We start from the raw sequence: 22,429 nt of genomic DNA on the forward strand, positions 1-22,429 counted from the left end.
TACGTTGATGACGTTGATACTCTTAGTATCATGCTGTATGGTTAGGCCGAGGATTTCTAGATTATTATTGTTAGGTTGGAATTTTATTTCTAAATGAGGTATATTATTTTTTATTAGTGTGGCTAGTCCATCTCTAGTATCGTTTTCTCTGTTTTTAAAGTAGCTTGTATATCCTGGTATTTTGAATGGTTTAGTTAGATTATTTTTAGTGTTATTTTTCTTAGCTTTATTTTTGGATGTTCCTAGCCAGGTTTCCTGTAGGCAAATGATGTCTGGCTTGTTGTTACTGGTGCTACTTAGTTGAATGAGTTCAGCACCATGTCCCATTGAATGGAGGCCTTTAGCGTTCCACTGGAGAACGCTAAGGCCCTTATTACTTGAGTTATGTTTATGAGTATGGGCGTATGGAGACTTGTCTCCCATATTCGATCCCGTAGTTAATTTAGGTTTAGGTTTATTTTATCTAGTTTTAGTTTCGATAAGCGTTTTATTGGCTTGTAAGTTTGTTCTTAATGTTGTTTATTTCAATAAATAGCGTTTCAATCATTGATTTTAATTCACTGACTTGGGTTATTTCGTTTGTTTTTACTTTGTCCGCGTAGGAGATATTGGCTGTTACAGGGGTTGGTTTTATGAGGTTTTCTTTTGGTTGGCTTATGAGTACTTTTTTATTGTTTAGTTGCCGTAGTGCCTTCTGGTAGTAGTGGCATTTGTCGTCGTGGGCCATGTGCCGACTCAAGCAGTTAGGGCATTGAATTGTGCGGGTGCAGGGGGAGTTGCGGGAGTTCCTTGCATGTTTCTGGCCGCATCTGTAGCATGTTTGTTGTTCTCGATGGCTGCGGCATTTGTTGGCTCCATGGCCCCATTGTTGGCAGTGGTGACATTTAGTGGGTTTAAGTTCGTACGTCAGGAGCGTATGTCGTCGACCTAGAATGTAGATATAGCGGCTGGTCGAGATGGAGGTTGTAACTAGTAAGTATCCATTTGTCCATACTGTGACGTCTTTGATGTTTAGCTGGGGATTTCCCGCTTGAAGTGCTACTCTAGTTGTTTCCTGGGGTGGGAGTGGGTTTAATCTAACTAGCCATTTGCTGTGGTTGTTGCCTGGATTTTCAGTTGCATTGGGGGTTTTAGGTAGGGTTTGAGTAGGAGTGGTGGTGGTGGGTGTAGAAGAGGGGGTAGTGCACGAGCTTGTGAGTGGGGTTGGGGTAGTGGGCGCAGAGGTTTGGGGGGGGGCTGAGGTGGGAGCTAGGAGTGGGTTGGGGGTGGAGGGAGTGAGAGAAGGAGGGGGGGGTGATGGTAGAAGAGAAAGAGATGGATATATGGGTAGGAATGGCCTGAGTTGACTTACTTGCGGGTGATTGGGTACCAGGTGTTGGTTCTGTTGGTTTAGCCTTCCTTATTTTTTTTGTTGGTAGAACGTTTTTGGTTGTTTTTGTTCTTAGAAAATTTGCGGCGTTTGGTATCTACTTTTTAGGGGGCTTTTGGTACTTTCCGATATCTCTAAAACCCTAGCTATTTATTAAAAAAGCCAAATATCACCTGGGGGTACAAGGCGGCACCGAATCCCTACAAGTGCTATTTCCACAGCGACCAAGCGTTATATTTTTCTCAGATCGTCAGACTTAATGACGCCTAGTCGCCAAATCACGGTTGTAAAAACCGCACTCGCGGAGGTATTACGTAACTACTGGCCACCTGGGCTTAAGTGCATATGGAAATGCACACGGCCCTCTAAAACAATTAATATCGCCACAGGCGAAAAGAAATTAAGAGCATGTACCGTCACATCTATATTTGCTCTGATGCTGGGCTGTACATAGTTCATTAATGATGTTTTGTGTATTGAGGCGAATGTTTTTAGTAGGCCAACACAAACGCCGAAAAGATCTATATATTTACCATGATGCTGGGGTTTACGTACATGTAGTTCATTAATGATGTTTTAGAGTTTTGTATTTATTAGTTAACCAGAGATGAAGGATCTCAATACGCCAACTCAAATCCTGAGAATATTTTCTCCATTTTTGGCTTGATGCTGGGGTGTATTTTGTTCATTAATATGATCTTTAGAGTTCACCTGAGATTAAGGCTCTTAATAGGCCAACACAAACACCAAAGCGATATGTTCCACATTTGCTTGAGACGACACAGACTCTAAGACTCTTTTGACCTATTGAGATCTAGTTTTGTTCATCTTGCGTAAAACGGTTGACATTTTCGATTTCTTCTCCAATTGTTGTAAACTTCCAGCCAGATTTTGTGGAAACCTTCCTTGATACAGGGACAAACTGCCATTTCTTCACAACTGATAGAATATTTCCAACTAAATAATATGGTGGTAATCTTCTTTGAACCACGGAGAAACCAAATTTTGAATATGCTCATTCTGACCCTACACCCAAAATGTCTGAGGGAAGGGGCCCAAAAGGAGCGGGTTAAGCCAATGTTAAATATCTTCTTCTTTACTTCCTGAAATGATACAGCAAAATAGTTATCTTGTTTTTCTTCATCTTGTGCTTGTTGTTCTAGATCGCTTCTCTATTTAATGATCATTTTCTGTAGAAAGTTTGTTTTGTTTAACGACCCCGCTAGAGCACATTGATTTATTAATCATCGGCTATTGGATTTCAAATATATGGTCATTTTGACAGTCATAGAGAGGAAACCCGCAACATTTTTCCATTAGTAGTAATGGATCTTTTAGATGCATCATCCTACAGACAGGATAGCACATACCACGGCCTTTGATATGCCAGTCGTGGTGCACTGGCTGGAATGAGAAATAGCCCAATGGGTTTCTGTAGAAAGACAAGTTCTCCAGTCTAGCTAGATATTCATCCTCTTCTCTTCGTGTAATTCCTCTTGTTTCGTTTTGCTTTGTTCTTTGTTTAGGGTTTTATATTTCCTTTAAAAAAAACCCAGAAGTTTCTCAATTAATATACGAGGTGATTAGTGGGTAGTCGAATGCTTTTAGCTACAATCTAAAATACCGAACCTCTACATACTTTCATTAATTTGACAAAAGAGTTCTACTTTTTTTTCAAAGTATATATGAAAGAATTCTGCCTATATTGATCAGGCAGAGAAACAGATCATTTCGCGAATGTATCAGAACTCAGATATAGTAATCGTTCTCTGGGATTTCATTGTGAGAACCGAGTACACGAAAATGCTACATTCAAAGACAGAACGCTGATTGTTTACCGCAGGCAAAACCAAATGGTCGCTGCGGTGATTTACCTAAAATATGGGCTTTTGATTAAACGGGTTCGTGTGAAAATTGAAATTAAAATCCGAGTACAGAGTGCATCCATTGCAAGATATACTTTCATTCATCTGTCTCGTCTATCAGTCTCTATATGTCAGTGTCATCATCTTAATTATCTGAATGCAGAGTGAGTTCACATTCCGGGCCTTGAGCGGAGACTTATAACACAGGTCCTTGGGCGAAACATTTAGCACGGCTGGGTCACCAGATGTGTTTCAAAGAGCACAGCAATGGAATTACATAGCCTGAGTATTCCTCAATCAAAGTTAAACATATTTTTTAACGACTCCACTAGAGCGCAATGCGTATCCTGGTGAGTTTTCTTTCGATCGGTCAAAACATTGTTAGCATAAATGTATCAGCGCTGACACGCTTTAACAAGCTTTGACAGGTCACGAAACGACTTTGGCTGATGTCAGATCTACTAACGGTGAACAGTGAAGCAATATCTGGTTTCAAGAAGGATAGTTTAGCCACACAGAATAGAGAAACATTCGCTAGACGGTCTTTGAAATTGTCCTTGATTTTGCTTCCTTTTTGGTGTGTGTGTGTGTGTGTGTGTGTGTGCGTGTGCGTGTGCGTGTGTGTGTGTGTGTGTGTGTGAAAAGAAGAGGGGGAAATAAATAGAAGACAGTGAGACAATCTGTGTTTTTGTGGGAGTCTTTTTGTGCTGCTCGTTAGACCGAATTACTGCATTGGAAACCAAACAAATCGTTCTGGGACGTTAGTGACTCCCCGTGTTTTGAACGCAGACGAGATTGCAGTACATTCATCGTTTAATTGAATATAAAAAAGCCTGCTGATGACAACACCATTCGCTTAGTTGGGGGAAGGTTCAGTGTGTTACAGTGGTCTTCACTAAGAGAGTTTATATATGATGGAGTCGCAATGTGCTATATTCCACTGCAATATGCAAGCCGTGTCTATTGTATTTAAACCTAACTTTAAAATCATGGTAAGACGTGTGTTGACATTATGATGTTCTTGCAGTTTTTATATAAAATTATTTAAGATCTGTTTCGACTTTTTCTGAAACTGTAGAGCTGCACCAAAATACTCTGGTCCTGGTTTTCTCTGGTTTGATATCACAAGACTGCCAAAGTCATTCATTCCAGCCATTGACATTGGTTTGTGTTGTGGGGGTTGGGGGGTTGGGGGGGGGGGGGGGGGGGGGTCTTCTTTTCTTTTCATTTCGTTTTTAACAGACATTAACTCAGATTATTTTCGACCGATGGCATTCAGGAAGTGCACTAAAACACCCGATTCACAGTTTCATCACGTATGACGTAATAACCTTGCCAGAACAATCTGATTTAATCTTGTCCGATTGCCATAATGGAGTATGCAGACAATACTGAAAGCGATCGCTCATCGGCTTTCACGCATATCGAGTCGGACAGTGGTTGCATCATCAATCTAAAACACTTGATACGAAAAGACACGTTAATTTACTGTTCTCTATGTGGCTATCATCAATCTGATTTGAATACGCATGATGACTTGATGCGCCAACGAGTCTTCCCGCTCTGGAAATCGGCGCGAACAATACGCGAAACTGTTTTTAAGTCCAGTGCCCAGTTCTACGAAGCGATCTTAGCGCTAAGATCACCTAAAGTGCAAAACTGCCTTATAGGGCTAAGATTGCTTCGTGGAACGGGGCCCTGTGCGTTGACTCATAGTCATAGTCGTAGAGAATGGAGATTTGGAGAGAGCTCTGCTGTCTCCCTATTACTAGGAAATTTAGCATTTTCAGAGCAAACTCTAGATGTTTTACAGTAGATCCTTTTGATACATTGTGTTCTACTGAGTTTTTATTGCTTTAAGTGCGTGGATTTGGAAAGCTGCTGCCTTCCTATTACTAAGAAATTGAGCATTTTCAGAGCAAACACTAGATGTATTACAGTAGATCCTTTTGATACATTGTGTTCTACTGAGTTTTTATTGCTTTAAGTGCGTGGATTTGGAAAGCTGCTGCCTTCCTATTACTAAGAAATTGAGCATTTTCAGAGCAAACACTAGATGTATTACAGTAGATCCTTTTGATACATTGTGTTCTACTGAGTTTTTATTGCTTTAAGTGCGTGGATTTGGAAAGCTGCTGCCTTCCTATTACTAAGAAATTGAGCATTTTCAGAGCAAACACTAGATGTATTACAGTAGATCCTTTTGATACATTGTGTTCTACTGAGTTTTTATTGCTTTAAGTGCGTGGATTTGGAAAGCTGCTGCCTTCCTATTACTAAGAAATTGAGCATTTTCAGAGCAAACACTAGATGTATTACAGTAGATCCTTTTGATACATTGTGTTCTACTGAGTTTTTATTGCTTTAAGTGCGTGGATTTGGAAAGCTGCTGCCTTCCTATTACTAAGAAATTGAGTATTTTCAGAGCAAAAACTAAACATTTTAGGGTAGATCCTTCTGTGATATATTGTATTTTACTGGGGGTTTATTGCTTTAAGTCGCTTAAATTCAGTTTGACCCCAAATAAACGTCCTATGTCATACGCGTATTCCTCATTAACTAGCGATATATTGCAATTATTCAAAAAAATTAACGTTATCTACGAAACAATAATGTATGGGTGTTTAGTACGGGGTTTTTTTCTTTCGTGTGTGTGTGTGTGTTTGTGGGGGGTTTTGTTTCCTGTTTTTGTTTGGTTGCTGTATTTGTTGACATTGACTGCTAACCCATGGTGTGTGTGTGTATATATTTTGGGGGATTGGGGGGGGGGGGGGGGTAATTCGTCGACACATTTACATGCAATTCTATCAAAATACATGTCAGTAGACTAATCCCTACTGACGTGCAGTTTCTACACAGACGTCACGCGACGTCCACCGTACGGTGTTTATCACCAACTGTCTATTTTTCTGAGATTGAGAATACTTATTCACGTTAGTCGTAATTCCATTTTCACCAGAGCCAATCACGTGACATCTTTGCCGCGATCCCGTATTCATCTGAACCAGTCGTCTGGCGACGAAGCGGATATGTTAATCTAAAAACAAATCCTCGTTTGAAAAGCAATATGTGGGTCGCTGGATACAGTGTCACTGTATAGTTAGTATACGTGAACACGGGGTTCGATTGGCACTAAGTTGGAATATGTGTGTCTCATACACGACTGTCGCTGTCGGCTTTGTATGCATCTAACAGAAATAGCCGACTCATCATTATTGGACACACATAAAAGGCCCGAGGCCATGACTTCTGGAGACTGTGGATGGAAATAGAGATCCTAATAGAATTTGTTTCAATCTTTATTAAACATGTTAATATATTACTAGTTTGTTCTTATCGTCATTTCGTTTGGGGGGGGGGGGGGGGGGGGGGGGACGTAGTTCAGTGGTATAGCGCTCTCTTGGTGTGCGGTTGGTATTGGTTCGATCTCCGTCAGTGAGCCTATTGGGTTATTTCTCGTTCCAGCCAGTGCACCACGACTGGTATATCAAATACTGTGGGATGTGATATCCTGTCTTGGATGGTGCATATTAAAGACCCCTTCCTCTTTAAGACTAAATGTCAGAATTACCAAATGTTTGACATCCAATAGCCGATGATTAATAAATCAATGTGCTCTAGTGGCGTCGTTAAAAAACCAAACTGTTTAACTTTCATTTCTTTTTTAGCACCTCATATTTGATTGTGTATGATGTACTCTTTAATAGAATCTATAATAAATATGAAAGATTAACCATCGCAAAATTAACCCTTTTTATCTATTACATATTTTTCTTCTTAGTTTTGTTGAGTGTCGCTATTTTTTTGTAACGTATTTTCAGTTAACGCCTTTGCTGGTGTATAAAATAATACTTACACTTTATTTTCTCGCATTGTTGTTGAGCGCTACGATTTTAAGTAACGTATCTTCGAACATCTTGAGGCTGTGCACCAGTTGGACGCTGCTCCTCTTGGTAACATGGCTTCGATCATACTGAGGGTTATGTGTACACTATTACTCTATTTCCATGTAGCTTTGTTGGGCGCCACTATTTTGGTAACGTAACTTCGATCATAATATGCATGGCATATTAAACAATAATATCGAGTACTATCACTTTGATTCCATACAGCCTTTTTGAGAGCCACTATTTCGGTATGTTGAGGGAGAAGGCCACAAAACAATGACACTACCACTCTTTCCCTGCAGTCTTTTTCATTTTCGTCTTTTTTTTTCTCTTTGTTTTTTTTTTCTCTTTTTGTTTCGTAATGTATCTACGATCATATGCATTGTGTTATCATTTACCAATACTGTCACTATTCCCATACATCCTTGTTGAGCGCCTATATGGTGGTAACGTATGTTGAAGAAGTACAAAACATTGACAATATCACTCTTATTTCATGCATCCTTGTTGAGCGACTCTATTTTGGTAAAGGGGCGGGACGTAGCCCAGTGATAAAGCGCTAGCTTGATGCGCGGTCGGTCTGGGATCGATCTCCGCCGGTGGGCCCATTGGGCTATTTCTCGTTCCAGCCAGTGCACCACGACTGATATATCAAAGGCCGTGGTATGTACTACCGTGTCTATGGGATGGTGCATATAAATATCCCTTGTTGCTCATCAAAAAAGAGGCGACAGCGGGTTTCCTCTCTCAATATATGTGTAGCCCTTAACCTTATGTCTGACGCCATATAACCGTAAATAAAATGTGTTGAGTGCGTCGTTAAATAAAACATTTCTTTCTTTTTTCTTTCTATTTTGGTAACGTATGTTGAAGAAATACAAAACATTGACACTCTAACTGATTTCATGCAGCCTTGTTGAGCGCCTATATGGTGGTAACGTATGTTGAAGAAGTACAAAACATTGACACTATTACTTTTATTTCCATGCAGCCTTGTTGAGCGCCTATATTGTGGTAACGTATGTTGAAGAAGTACAACACATTGACACTATCACTTTTATTTCCATTTAATCTTGTTGAGCGCCTATATTATGGTAACGTATGTTGAAGAAATATAAAACAATCACACTATCACTCTTATTTCCCTACAGCCTTGTTGAGTGCCGCTATTTTCGGTAACGTATCTTCCATCATGTTGAGGGTGTATCAAGGCACCGATGAGTACCGCGAGAAGATGGAGAGTATTAAAGAGTTCATCAAGTTCCACCAGATCGCCAAGACACTGGGTAACCGGCTCCAGGAATCGTTCCAACACTCCTGGTCCTACACCAACGGGATCGACATGAATAATGTAAGTACTGTACCCAGGGAGACACTAAACGTAGGCTTGTTAAACGTAAAGGAAATCTAGTAGCTGTCTGTGGTTTCTCAGCAGTCAATGTTAGGAGATGGTCAGACCTGTAACTCTTTTTAAATAATTAGGGGGTAAGGGTGGATAGTTTTAAAATATATACATCTCGTCACAGTAATTTGAAGTCTTTTGCTGCTAGATTATAAGCTCACTTTAAAAGCTGAAAATGCACTGGGAGGTTTGTATTTTGTTATTTTTGGGGGGAAGGGTGGTTGTTGTGTTTGCTATGTGTGTGCGCGCGTGTGTGTGTGTGTGTGTGTGTGTGTGTGTGTGTGTGTGTGTGTGGTTAGTTTTGTTGTTGTTTTGTGGCAGGGTGTGTGCTTTTTTGTTTGTGGGTTTTGTTTTGGGTTTGTTTGTTTTTTGGGGGGTTCTTTCTTTTTTTTCTTTTTTTCTTGTTTATTTTTTCTTTCTTTTTTTTTTCTTGGTTTTTTGTTTGTTTTGTTTTTGGGGGGGGTAGTGTGTCCAGTTGGACTTATTTTTGTCTGACACCGACTAGCCGATACATTTGTACTGGGATGTCGTTAAAGATATTCCCTTATTCACCAAGCCATGGATAGGTCTCCATCATGAGACGCGATATCACATAATGACGGTTGTCTATATAATAACAACAGTAAGACATACTGTGACATATTTAATGTTTGCCTAACCAATGTCATAAAAAAACGGACTGTTGCATATTTATCATGTACTACTATATAAAATGATAAATGACTTACCTAGTATGGATCCAATTTCTTAATTTTCTTTTAGTTTGATGAACAGATGGAATGTCAACAAACACAGCTAATTGAGGAAACATACGTCGTTAAGAGGCATGACACGTCATAATATTGTTGACGTCATTCAAAATAAACAACGTTAACGGTTTAATAGTACTGTCTCTATCAGTGGACGTATTATACCTTTAATTTTTCTTAGGCTATTTATAGGTGTCTGAAGACGTTAGCGCCTGTCAACTTAGAGTTGGGGTCGGAGACTGGGGGCAATACTTAATACTCAGCGTTACAGATACCGGCCCGTGCTTATAAACCTTTAATCTAGACTTGAATCTCTAATGATGTCACATGCATACTATTTGTATGGCGTTGCCACGACGTTAAAATCTCAGACTCTATTAGAGTCTTGAGTCTAGACTCTAAAGGTTTTATAAGCATGAGTCCTGAGCTCTCCTTCCCTTTCCTCGCTTCCTTCATATAATTATCACAGTTCCCATGTCAACCAGATTTGTATCAGTTTATGTGTGTCTTGCAGGTTCTCAAAGGATTCCCAGAATGCCTACAAGCCGACATATGTCTCCACCTAAACAGAAACTTACTCAACAATTGCAATGCGTTTAAAGGAGCAAGTCCTGGTACGTAGAACACGACTTTTATATCCTTCACAATGATGCGACCGATGCTAGCTGGTGTACAGTACAAAATGCAGTTCCGGCATTTTAGTTGGCTTATGGGTGTAACCCATCTTTGCTGTAGTTTGTGTTTAATGCGTTATTACGCTTTCTCTTGAAACTCTCATCTATGTTAGTGGCTGTTGGTTTTTCGAATACCAAGAATAATTGCTGAAAAGATTATTAGTTACGAGCTATTGATATTCATTCATTCATTTATACTTATTTGTGTGCTTATATCCAGTTAAGGTTCATGCACGCTGTCCTGGGCACACACCTCAGTTGTTTGTCGTGGTTAGTGAACCCAGTACCTACCAGCCTTATGTCCGATGGCTTAACCACTATACCACCATAGACAACCTATGATATTATTAAAGGTTTTTCTTTGATTTTTACAGGGTGTCTGAGAGCATTGTCCATCAAATTTAAAACGTCGCACGCCCCGCCTGGCGATACGTTACTACATCCGGGGGATATACTGACGGCAATATATTTTGTGGCACGTGGCTCCTTGGAGATCCTGAAAGATGACACAGTAATGGCTATATTAGGTAAATATCAAATATGTTATACATAGGTCAATTTCTTTTACCTTCAAATAAAGAACTATTTTAAAGGGACCAACATTACTAGATTATTTACTTATTTTTTGTTTCATTACTTCGGAGACTTTTGATTGCGTCGAAGTTGCTGTTTGAGGTCAAAGCCAGTAGAATGAGATGTTTGTATATACATGTTGTAGTAACAGCATGGTTGATATATCAACAACAGGTGATGATAATACATTAGTTATGACCGAGCTTAGAGATGGGTGGATCCGGACACCTTAAAACAAATTGTGCAGGCTTCCGTGAGCCCATGACTTTCGATGGTTGAGAAAACTAACATAATAAGCATTTGGCATGCTGGATACTTTAGCAGAATAATTCGATTAGCCCACAACAAGTTCGTCAGGGGTGTATCAAATATAGTGTTCACTGTACCATACATGTTGGTAGACAGATGTTTAGGACATAAAGGAACTCAGTGTATACTTATACCTTAGATCGCTGTATATTTTCTTTTTATATACATCTGTATATTTAGCATAGTAATGATAATAAATAAAAACCTCTTCAAATGACTGAATCAACACTGCGAGGTGGTGTGGTAGCTACGTGACGTCTAAACTTCAGACCAGAAACTACACCAACCAAATGTTTTTCAGAACCTGTGTGCTGCTAGTCAGGCAGCCGAATGGGATATGTTTGCCAATCTATGTCTGTTTTCACAATTATACAACTTAAACTGGTTTAACTATTCTGGTTTAGCTAAAACAAACTTTTGGTTGGAAATGACGAGTGTTCACACATGCATTAATCTGAACCGATACACGGCGGAAGTGTAGTTGTCCGCACTTGCGCAAGACATCAAAACAATGTTACGCCGTTGCTAACTGTGTTACTGCTTATTCTGATTGTGACGTCACTGGCATTTCCACCTTATTCTAGTTTAACGTAAAAGTTTCCGTTCACATTTATATTTAAACTGGTGTAGTTATATTAGTTTAGTTAAACTAGTTTAAAGTGCAAGTGTGAACGCAGCTTATGTAAAAAATTTGATGGAGATTTTTTGTTTGTGTGCATGCGAGCGAGTGTGTGTGTGTGTGTGTGTGTGTGTGTCTCTCTCTCTCTCTCTCTCTCTCTCTCTCTCTCTCTCTCTCTCTCTCCTCTCTCTCTCTCTCTCTCTCTCTCTCTCTCTCTCGCTGTGTGTGTGTGTGTGTGTCTGTCTGTCTGTCTGTCTTCTGCCTATCACCATAAATATGAAGAATAACCTTGATTACACTTTAGTACATGTCAATAATCCAAACACCTGACACCTACATTTAACCGTTCTATATTATATGTTTCCAGGAAAGGACGATATATTTGGTGAGGATTTACAAAAGAATGCCGGCGTTGGTAAATCAATGTATTACGTTCGTCCGCTCTCGTACTGTGATATCAACAAGATAGACTTGGTCGACCTCAAGGAAATACTGCACACGTACCCGGAGTTCGCAGACCAGTTCTACAAACAGTTCCAGGTCACCTTCAACCTGAGTAAGGTTAGTGAATACGGTCTCACTACACAGATCACTTCCGGGTGAGAGTTCATTGATCACGGTCCACTATAGTTCCTAATCGTGGCACATGTTATGGTTCACATATTCTCTTCTAGGAAATGGTGAAGAATTAAAACAATATGTATGTTTAATGGTAAGCCTTCTGGCTGTATTTTGCCCATGTTATTTTGTAATATTGTGCATCGACCTTTTGGGACATGGGTATATAGTGCAAGTGACAGCCGGAGTGAATCGGTTTATGAACCACCTGTTCGGACCGGTACTACAGCCAGATGCGGTTATATAGCAAAAAACTGAGACGGAAATGTTCACAATTTTGGAATGAATATAAATGCTTATATAATGTATGTTCGCAATGGTGTATGTTGTTAGTGCCAACGAGAACCCGTTCTATGGGCAATCTTCGCTTGAAGTTGGGCAGTTTAACATGGGTTTCAATGGTAGATGACATCTGTGTAGTGAGACCTACGGCCACCCCAGCTAATACCCGGCCACCCCACCTAATACCCGGCGCCACCCCGGCAAATACCTACTGACTTTAATTATGGAAATGGGATATGTCTATAACGCCTCGTCAGTTACCGCTGTTTGATGTTTATGGTTATTATGACATTTGGTCTAGATTGAGAAGTAAAACCCGCAGCTGCCATGCATATAGGCCACTCCTACCGAGTGCGAATGCGAATAATTTTTACATGTTCATATACCACTAGAGTTTCGAGCATGTCCGTCCCGGGGCCTGTCTCTGGATAGCCAGGGGCTTGTTCCGGGACAGAACTCCTACCGAAAAGGAATAACAGATTTTTTAAATATGCTCTTTGTGATAGATAGGACAGCACATACCATGGTCTTAGATGTACCAGTTGTGGAGCGCTGGCTAAGGCGGAGAGACGGGGGGAATCTCTTTCACTCGAAACAGTTATCCATAGTGCCTAAGGAGACGCTTTACCATTCCCAGAGATTAAAGAGGTTTATGTTTTACTGGAAACCCATCTTCTCTGGCGAAGGATTTGTTGTAGTAGCTGTAAGGATTTTATAAAGTGTATGTCACAGATATCCCTGGATAGATGTTCAGGGCGTGTGTTGGGGGTGGGGTGGGGTTAAAATGATAACAATTTGGCGTATACCCGCATTCCAGTCGCTGATGACCATATATGTTAAAACAATAGCTCTGAAGTCATCAGTTATTTTTTTAATTCATTGACAATTTATGTTTTCAGTTAACTTTACTTATTTTACACTAAATAAAAATTAAAATGTGTGTGTGTTTGTGTGTGTGTGTGTGTGTGTGTGTGGGGGGGGTAATCGTATTTGTCATATCATAGGTAATATATTCGGTGCGTTAATAAACATTACAACATGTCGGTAAATCTGTAAACATATTTCTGGGATATGTCCGCCATTTCACTGAACTACGACAGTATAGTCGACTATTTAAATCTCGTTTCATTTGTTGATTACTTTTGTTTTGCCAGGGAACATTACTGCAGCGAAAGGTTAAATCCAAAATGGAGGACGAAACACTGAAATTTATTCGTCAGAGGCGGCCGAAGTTGCAGTGTAAACGAAGAATGGCCGACACCCAAGGTAGGTACTTACATTATTAGAACACGTTCGGATAATTATTTGCGTCAGATGATGTTTTTATTTTGAAGGAGGTTTCCCCACAGGTATATATCAGTCCATTTGCACAAATGTTAAACAGTACTAGTCTGTTTGCAATGTATAGCACCTGGAAAATGGTAACGGATGTACATGCATTTAATATATCGAAGATTATCAGGCATTGATTTAGGATGGGCCCAAGTACTAAGTAATTAAATTCCTATAAGATGCGGTGACATTAATGTTACCACACACACACACACACACACACACACACACACACACATTTATATAAATATATATACATACACACACACACACATACACCACCCCTCAATTCAAAAAACCTTGTAGATCGGTGCGTGATTATGCCCGCTTATACTTGCTGTAGAAGCATTAAAATCACACTGCGACATACTTAACGATACTTTAACACTCAATGACTGATGTGTATTTTTGTGCTGGGGTGTCGTTAAACATTCATTCATTCATTCATTCATTACTTGGTTATAGTTAATCTACACGCACTGGTCATTTTCAGGTCGGCAAGGTCTACGACAGCGTCGAACCGGAAGTTCCGGCGATGGCAGGCGAACCAGCCGTGAGATTATCGACCTGTCGGCAAGTGAGGATGAAGGCGGGGGAATTCTCGAGTTTTCTGCCGAGGGCGCGACAGAGGACGTAACTGAGGGCGATTTTGATAAACAAGGTGGGGAACATGGTTGAAAAATAATTTTAAAATTCATAGAACCATGTCAAGATTATGTGTCGGGGTACGTCTGTGATAGAACACAATAGTTTGCTTGTTTCATTTCTGGTTTCATTTATGAGTGTGTGTGCGTATGTGTTGTGAGTGTCATCGCGTGTTTATTGCCTACTTATAGGCATACGGGTTTCCTGTTTTGTAGCGGGGGTGGGGGGAGGCTGATTTTTGCCCAAACAAATGTTTTATTTAACGACGCACTCAACACATTCTATTTACGGTTATATGGCGTCAGACATACGGTTAAGGACCACACAGATCTATAGAGAGGAAACCCGCTGTCGCCACTTCATGGGCTACTTTTTTCGATTAGCAGCAAGGGTTCTTTTATATGCACCATCCCACAGACAGGGTATTACAGACCACGGCCTTTGATATACCAGTCGTGGTGCACTGGCTGGAACGAGAAATAGCCCAATGGGCCCACCGACGGGGATCGACCCCAGACCGACCGCGCACGAGCGAGCGCTGTACCACGGGGCTACGTCCCACCCCGAAATTAACCGAAAATGCCCGAATCTAAATAACAAACTCTTATCATATTAGCATTATTGTCAAACAGATATCTATATCTATAGGTTTTTTAACGAATCACTATGCATTGTTACATAATATTACGAATAATAGTGTGGCTAGAATGATGGAAATGCATGGTGAAAAGGTTTCAGGCCAGCTAATTTTTCCCGAATATATCTATTGTTTTTAACAGAATTTGAGAATGCCCCAGCATTGGGGGGGGGGGGGGGGGGGAGAGAGAGAGGCAGTTGTCATAGCCTACCTCTCATGTCCTGTACGCTTATGTGCGTGCTTGTGAGTGTATGTTTGCGCGTGTGTCTTTAAGTGTTTGTGGTGTGCACGCTTTTTTTTTTTTTTACACTACTTATTTTTTGTTCATAGGCACGCAACCTCGAGGGCGGTCGTGGAAAGGACGGAAAGAAAAGGCAACACCGGGAGAAACCCACCCACTGATTCAGAAAGAACCGGGTCTTCCCGTCAGACGAGACACAACGATCGAGAGCTTGGCGGGACGACCGGGGTTGTCTCCCTTGGCCTCCAGCGGGACTACCTACACCCCCAAGTCGTCGTCGAGCGCTGGCCAGATATGGCGTCTACAGACGATAGACTACGAAATTAAGCAGCACACGGATAAAGGCAACATCCAGTCACTTTCCGACATCGACAGTCGTCTGAAACATCTACACACGTACATGTTTTACTTTTCTGTTGTAGTCTTTATTAGCGTGTCTTGTCCTTCATTGACTAGCAAGAACAGAGAGAGTTAGGTCGTCGAGTCCTTCTATCTCTTTCACTCTGTTAAAATAGAAGATCTATTCTATAAAGGCCATACTATCCATATGTCGACCCCATCGACGGACCCAGACCCTCGGAAGATCCACCCACATCTCAATCTCATAGCGAGGAGGTGCTTTTTTGTTTTTTTGGTTTTGGTTTTTTTGTTTTGCTTCTTTTTTTTATCTTCTTATTTGGAGGATTATGGATTTTTGGTTTTGTTTATGGGTTTTTGGAGGGGGGGGTCATGTCGGGGTTTTGCTGGGTTGCTGGTTGTAGGTCAATGGGAGACCATTCTTCTATATTATTAGTGGGTCGTTACTCGTAGGACTCATATCCCCACCCCATCTTGTTGATATCCCCACCCCATCTTGTTGATATCCCCATCCCATCTTGTTAATATTCCCACCCCATCTTGTTGATATCCCCATCCCACCTTGTTGATATTCCCATCCCATCTTGTTGATAACCCCATTCCACCTTGTTAACAAAGTGCTATAAATATGTCAATTCAGTATGAGTTGCCAGTGTCAAATTAGTCGCATTTTGGACATCAAATGGCACAGTTTATCATAGTCTGAAGTTTCATAAAACAAACATTCCTGTCCTCTCTTTCCATTCTTTAAACAAATCCTTCTTCGTTCTTTAGTCTTGGCCACATTTGTTGACCCAGGTTGGAAAATGTGCCCATGTTGAGTATCCATGGTTTTAAAGTTGAAACACCTTGCTATAACTAGAATGGTAATCTTTAACTCATCATATCTTATCAATTTATTTGCACATTTGATCAATAATCATTGAAGGGTGGGTAGGTACAAACTTTTAAAACTTAACGTGAACCCCAGCACTGCTTTTTAATTCGTTTTTTTTTCTTTTACTAACTTTCAAACTGTGATCTTTACTGTAATTACACACCCTCTTATTTCCCTCTAGCTCTGTCTTTAAAAATAATAGTTAAGACTGACCTTTGGGCACCCGGGGCACTTCAGGTTCGGGGGCCCCTCAACATAGAAATTAAATTACATGACAAATAAAAAAAGAAAGAACTAATTTTATAATTATTACATTTTTTATAAAGGAAGTCCTTAGTCTGGGGTGCAATTGCCCCCTTATAAATCTGGCACTGATGACACTCACATATTACATTAAAGATGCCTTATTCTAATAATTACTACAAACACCTGACACAAAAGCAAATCTTAATTTTTATTTTTCTGATTATCTGATTCTTTGATCCACCAATGCGTCATAGTCTATTTTCAGACACCCCCAATTTTAAAGGTTTCTAGGATTTGATTCATTTCTTTCCCTGATTAAGTTTTAATTTCTTTTACAGACGAATGAATAATTTTGAAAATGAACTGTGCACCACTGTTGACGCCATCCTGGATATTCTGGGTCATAAACCCCAAATTGCCCGCGCTCAGGAGCGAAGTCAGAGCCCATATTGTCCAGTAGCAGACGTCATCCAACCACAACCAACTGGATATGTCACGTGACGGACTATGTTATGTTAATGCCTTGTTCACGAGAAGTCATTTGCTGAAAGTGCGGTCAGTGATCTACATCGCATGACAAACTGTCAATACTGATTGGTAGCAGACGATATTCAGACGCAACCATCTGGTTTTGTCACGTGAAAACTATGTAATGTTAAATTACTGTTCGCGAATATTTGCCATCACGACCTACACCACGTGATGAACTGTTATGTTGAATGATACATTCTCCATGACCAGATAATTGTTGATCAAACTAATCATAGTTAGTTAGAAGGTTATATCATGTGACAAACTATGTTATGTTCATTTGTCCAGGATCAGAATCAAATGTACATTTTGATAAGGCAGTAGATATTATTAACATCGTGTTAATACGGTGTCAACGATTAGGCAATGCTTAAACGAACTACGTCATGTTACGTGTTATGACCACACACAGTCTGGAAGCTGCCGAAAGACCACCTACAACCAACGATCTACATCCGTGACAAACTACGATATGATAATAAATTCCTAAATTATTCCATATTGCCAGTATTACATAATGCCTTTAATTTGACCAGGCAGATATGCGTGTGTTAAGGAAGAGTTATGTGCTGAATACTAACTACTGATATTTTACTGCATGACAATCAACATGTACATTTTTACCATTATACTTAATTAGTTTCATATGTGTCATAAATTAGTATGTGCCATGTATTAGTATATGGCATATATAGCAATGCTTACAAAATATGACTCCTAATGAACTGGGTGCACATTTGCTTCCATATTTACATGTCGATTTGTACAATATAGATTAATTAAAGTGACAAAATGTGTATATACTCAATAGTATATATTTCTGTTGTATGTGTCCTTGTTTCCTATGCCAAACAAATGGTCCCTATTATTGGCTTAGGTAAAGTGCCATGGAAGTCGTATATTTTATAGTGTTGAGGAAATCCATAACTTGAACCATTTTTAATAGTGTAATATAGACGTGTGTACAGGAATTTATGTAGGGGAGTCTAAACTGTGGCGGGCGAGGGTTTTAGGAGGATCGAGTCATCCTTGTCGAAAAATATATTGAAAAAAGAATGTTCGTCTGAGCATGGGAATTTTGACTACTGCACACATATATTTAGTAGTAAAGAACAGAAGTGTTTAATATTTTTAAAACCAGTAGCTTCGGAGATTTTTAAATTCGTTAACTATATTTCATCTACCATTATATATTTTTAAAAATATATATTTCAGTGTAAGTAAAAGTAAGGCGACATACACAGGCCTGTTTTTAAATTTTCTTTTTCTAATTATGAAAAAAAACTAACACATATATGATTGAAAACAGATGTTCTCTTTAGGCTGAAAATGATTGTTCCGACATTCTTGGCATGAACCGATGGAACTGTCGTGTTATCGTTTATAACTGCTGAACATGTTAAGCAACACAGTTGTTACACAAATAGTAGTATGACGTGAATGCTAACGGATAGTACCATAGTAAAGTGTTAAATGAATATGATATGATTAATATTATGTAATGCGTATTATGTATATGAGGTTGAAAAATATAGTTGTGGCATTTCGTTTGTATACTACAATACATTTCTGTACATTTTTACAGCTGCGGGTCTATAGTATGTTTGGGTTCAAAGGCTCTGTTCCCAATTTATTTTATTTTATTTCACACAAGACGCGATATTGGGTATGCTGGTGCCTAATTCACGAAAACATAAGGCGGCGTCACACGATACGAGTGCCTCATACGAGAATAGCCAATTGCATAGCAACCGAAGATTCGGATGAAATCGTAATGTTCGTCTTGTCACAAACGGCTATTCTCGTATGACGTACTCGTGTTGTGTGGCGTCACCTTTAGTAGCATCGCATCGGCTTTGCGAGTCCTTTTTCACTTCACTGCGATATCGCAAACTTGCAGGTGTTTAGTTAATGTTTTAGAATGTTTTAGCATAATCAAAGCGGAAACAGGATTTTGTGAAAAGGGGTTGCCACGACGTGCTTACGGGAATATTATTATTAAATATTCAGTGAGGAACAATTGTGGTAGGATGCTGGTGGCCGCCAATAGGGAGGGTAAACCAAAGCGGGCCGGTCCTCCCCATAACTCCGCCCCTGATATTAGTACGTTGGGAATATTGATGTGCATACTTATATGTTTTGTACTTTTTTGACCACTATATCAATTGATATGTTATATTTTGCTTTAATTGATATCTTTTATAAAATATTAGGCTATGCGCCACGTTTTAGCGGACTTTGCATATTGTAGTGAGGTAACATAAGCAATAGAGATTACATTTATAATTTACTAGACATTCCATCTTTACAAATGTGTGTCTTTATAAACATATTTAAAAGTTTTATGCAGCTGTTTTAATAAGTATGTCATATCAAACACGAAAGTGATAATACTGAGTATAATACAACTTGTATTATTTTATTATGTAATGTGGAGTAGGGGGTTTATAGATTTTTATGCTTTTACATTTATTTGTAAAAACTACTTCATTCTGAATTGAACATCAAACAATATTCGATGGCCAAAAATACATTCTCACAAGAGGACGAAGATTTTTAGGAGTAGCCATTTTGGCTAAAGTGTGTCCAGTCATTTGAAGTAATATTTCAAAACTGAAAGTTCATACTTGAATATTCTCTCTGTCTGAAATATTTGTGAATCTGTCAGGTTAAATACATAAAATAATAATACAATACCGAATATATGTGATAGATAATAGTAAAACAACACTTACTTCTTGAGTGTGTGTATGATGTTAAATGAAGCCTCACTGAAACAAAAATGTATATTTTCCCTACTGGTTTGTTAAAGGGACTGTCGTGAGTTTGCAACCTTTATAACATATTTCCAAATAATACAGTCTTTTTAAGAAATAAAGTTACATCTTGAATACAGCTTATTGTTTAGAATATAGGATTCTGTAAATCCAATGTGTGTCTTTTGGTCGTCCTATGTTTGTAGTAGCTCAAATTATAATTTATTTCTAAAAATTACAATATGTTTCGTACATACGAAATTATTTCAAGGTAAATTGCAGAGTGAGCTACTATAATCATTAGGATATAAAAAGCACTTATTGTATATACAGACACTGACAAGAAAATAGATTTAATGTGTAATTTTAGTTGTTAAAAATGTTCTGTTTGTCGAAACCATGTTACAATGACAGCAAACTCAAGACAGTCGCTGTAATTTGTTTCTTGACTCCGATATTCGGCACAGTTCCATAGAGGTCGTGTCCTTTCTTTTATTCCCAGTTGATGAAAAAATTCTCAATATAGTCGCAAAGGTTCCATTTTAAAATTGTTTCAAGTAAATATATTTTCGACATGTAGTATTTTTTAAATTTCAACGCGGCCTGATTTTATATTTTGAAGATAATTTCCTGTTTTCGATCAAACAATCTATCCATGAGCATCATAAGGGTACGGGACGGAGGTCAGAGGTGTCCCCCACCTCTCCGTCTTAGAGCAAATCTTCGCAGTCCGACCAAAACGAGATGGAGATGTTCGGACAAAATGAGCAGACCTGAATCTTTTTTCACTATGCATTTCCATCATTCTACTCAAACATTCTACTCAAACATTCTACTCATCCATGTAAAAGTGCTTAGTGATTCATTTGGACCCCTATATAGCAGTTTGTTAGTAATGCAATAATGAATAAATATTATCCAGATTACGACATGTTCGTTTTAGGCAAAATTCAGCCACCCTTCCCCTCCCCCCTGCAAAAAAAGAAGGATCCCGTACGTCTATGATGGTCATCAAGTCACATTTCAGAAATAAAACTGGTTGTTAATATATGTAGACTCTGTTACGTGTTTACATCATCAGTGTACATGATGCGCTTGCGATCCAGTTCTAGTTCATGTTAGAGAACTTGTTTTTGTGTTGATCTGAGGTCAACTGTTTTGTCATTGTTCAGGTGTTTTGTCGTGCCCTCGAGGCAGTAAACATCGAAAATAATATCATAAACAGGCAAATCTGTGATAGATTCAGCTGCAATAATCAAATAAACTATTTTGTACGTACACAGTATTGGTGTTTGTTTTGTTTTGATTTCTGCACGTGTCAGTTTCTTTATTTGACAACGGTATGACTCGAATGATGTTGCATACTCTTGCTTACATACATACATACATACATACATACACATACATACATACATACATACATACATACATACATACATACGGACATACATATAAATACGCACTCACTGACATTGCTATCCAGGCCACAGGTCTTACATTCTAACACAAAGCAAACAATGTTGTAACAAGCATTCTCAGAGTACTCTTAAAATAATGCATGTTCCTTACAGGCCCAAAATATTTTCATATATGCTAAGTTCAAAGGCTATAACTCAAAAATGTCAAAAATGGGTAAATCGTCATGAAAGTCAAACTTGATCTGTGACAGTAGCCTACATGATAAAGCTGTTCACAAAATGTCGGCTCAATATATCAAGGCATTCCGAAATAAAAGTGAAACACTTTATGTGGGATCGACAGAAGAACAGATCAAACACCGGCACATTTACGCTAACCCAGTGGTAAAGCGTACGCTTGATGCGCGGTCGACCTAAGATCGATCCCCGTTGGTGGATCCATTGGGCTATTTCTCGTTCCAGTCAGTGCTCCACAACTGGCGTAAAAGGCCGTAGTATATACTATCCTGTCTGTGGGATGGTGCATATAAACGATCACCTGCTGCTAATCGAAAACAGTAGCCCATGAAGTGGCGACAGCGAGTTTCCTCTCTCAATATTTGTGTGGTCCTTAACCATATGTCCGACGCCATATAACCGTAAATAAAATGTGTTGAGTGCGTCGTTAAGTAAAACATTACGCTAATCTATACATAATTTCAATTTGGTGTTTACATGGGCTACATTTACTCTGACACTTTCACATGTGCTTTAATTTAACACGGACAATTAAAAAAACTACCGATCCTGGGACACTAGCCCATTGGATTAATACAGCAGCTTCCTGGCTGGTGATAGGCGCTATGAAACCATGCAAGAATTCTCCGAGATAAACAAAAATTTAAATTTAAAAAAATTATAATTAAAAAAATAATACGTAACCTTCCCTTTAGATAGGTTTGAACTCTAAATATGTTTTCCCTTTGAGATGGGATAACAGTTTTGTTTTGTTTATCAACAGCACTAGAGCATATTGCTTTTATTTATCATTGACTATTGGATG

General features: G+C 39.1%; 1 protein-coding gene across 1 annotated transcript in view; it reads left to right on the forward strand.

The window, feature by feature from the left end:
* LOC121381242 (potassium voltage-gated channel subfamily H member 7-like) overlaps positions 1-21,245 on the forward strand; it is a 58,561-nt gene extending 37,316 nt beyond the window's left edge. Inside the window, exons 5-12 of the mRNA XM_041510468.1 lie at positions 8,273-8,472; positions 9,787-9,886; positions 10,321-10,473; positions 11,815-12,008; positions 13,502-13,613; positions 14,173-14,340; positions 15,292-15,598; positions 17,021-21,245. Of these exons, the coding sequence (XP_041366402.1) occupies positions 8,273-8,472; positions 9,787-9,886; positions 10,321-10,473; positions 11,815-12,008; positions 13,502-13,613; positions 14,173-14,340; positions 15,292-15,598; positions 17,021-17,183 (1,397 nt within the window). The 3' untranslated portion in view covers positions 17,184-21,245. The remainder of the gene's footprint in view (positions 1-8,272; positions 8,473-9,786; positions 9,887-10,320; positions 10,474-11,814; positions 12,009-13,501; positions 13,614-14,172; positions 14,341-15,291; positions 15,599-17,020) is intronic.
* Positions 21,246-22,429: the final 1,184 nt, after the last annotated feature.

This window comes from Gigantopelta aegis, chromosome 9, assembly GCF_016097555.1.
Source record: "Gigantopelta aegis isolate Gae_Host chromosome 9, Gae_host_genome, whole genome shotgun sequence".
NCBI classification, from domain to species: domain Eukaryota; kingdom Metazoa; phylum Mollusca; class Gastropoda; order Neomphalida; family Peltospiridae; genus Gigantopelta; species Gigantopelta aegis.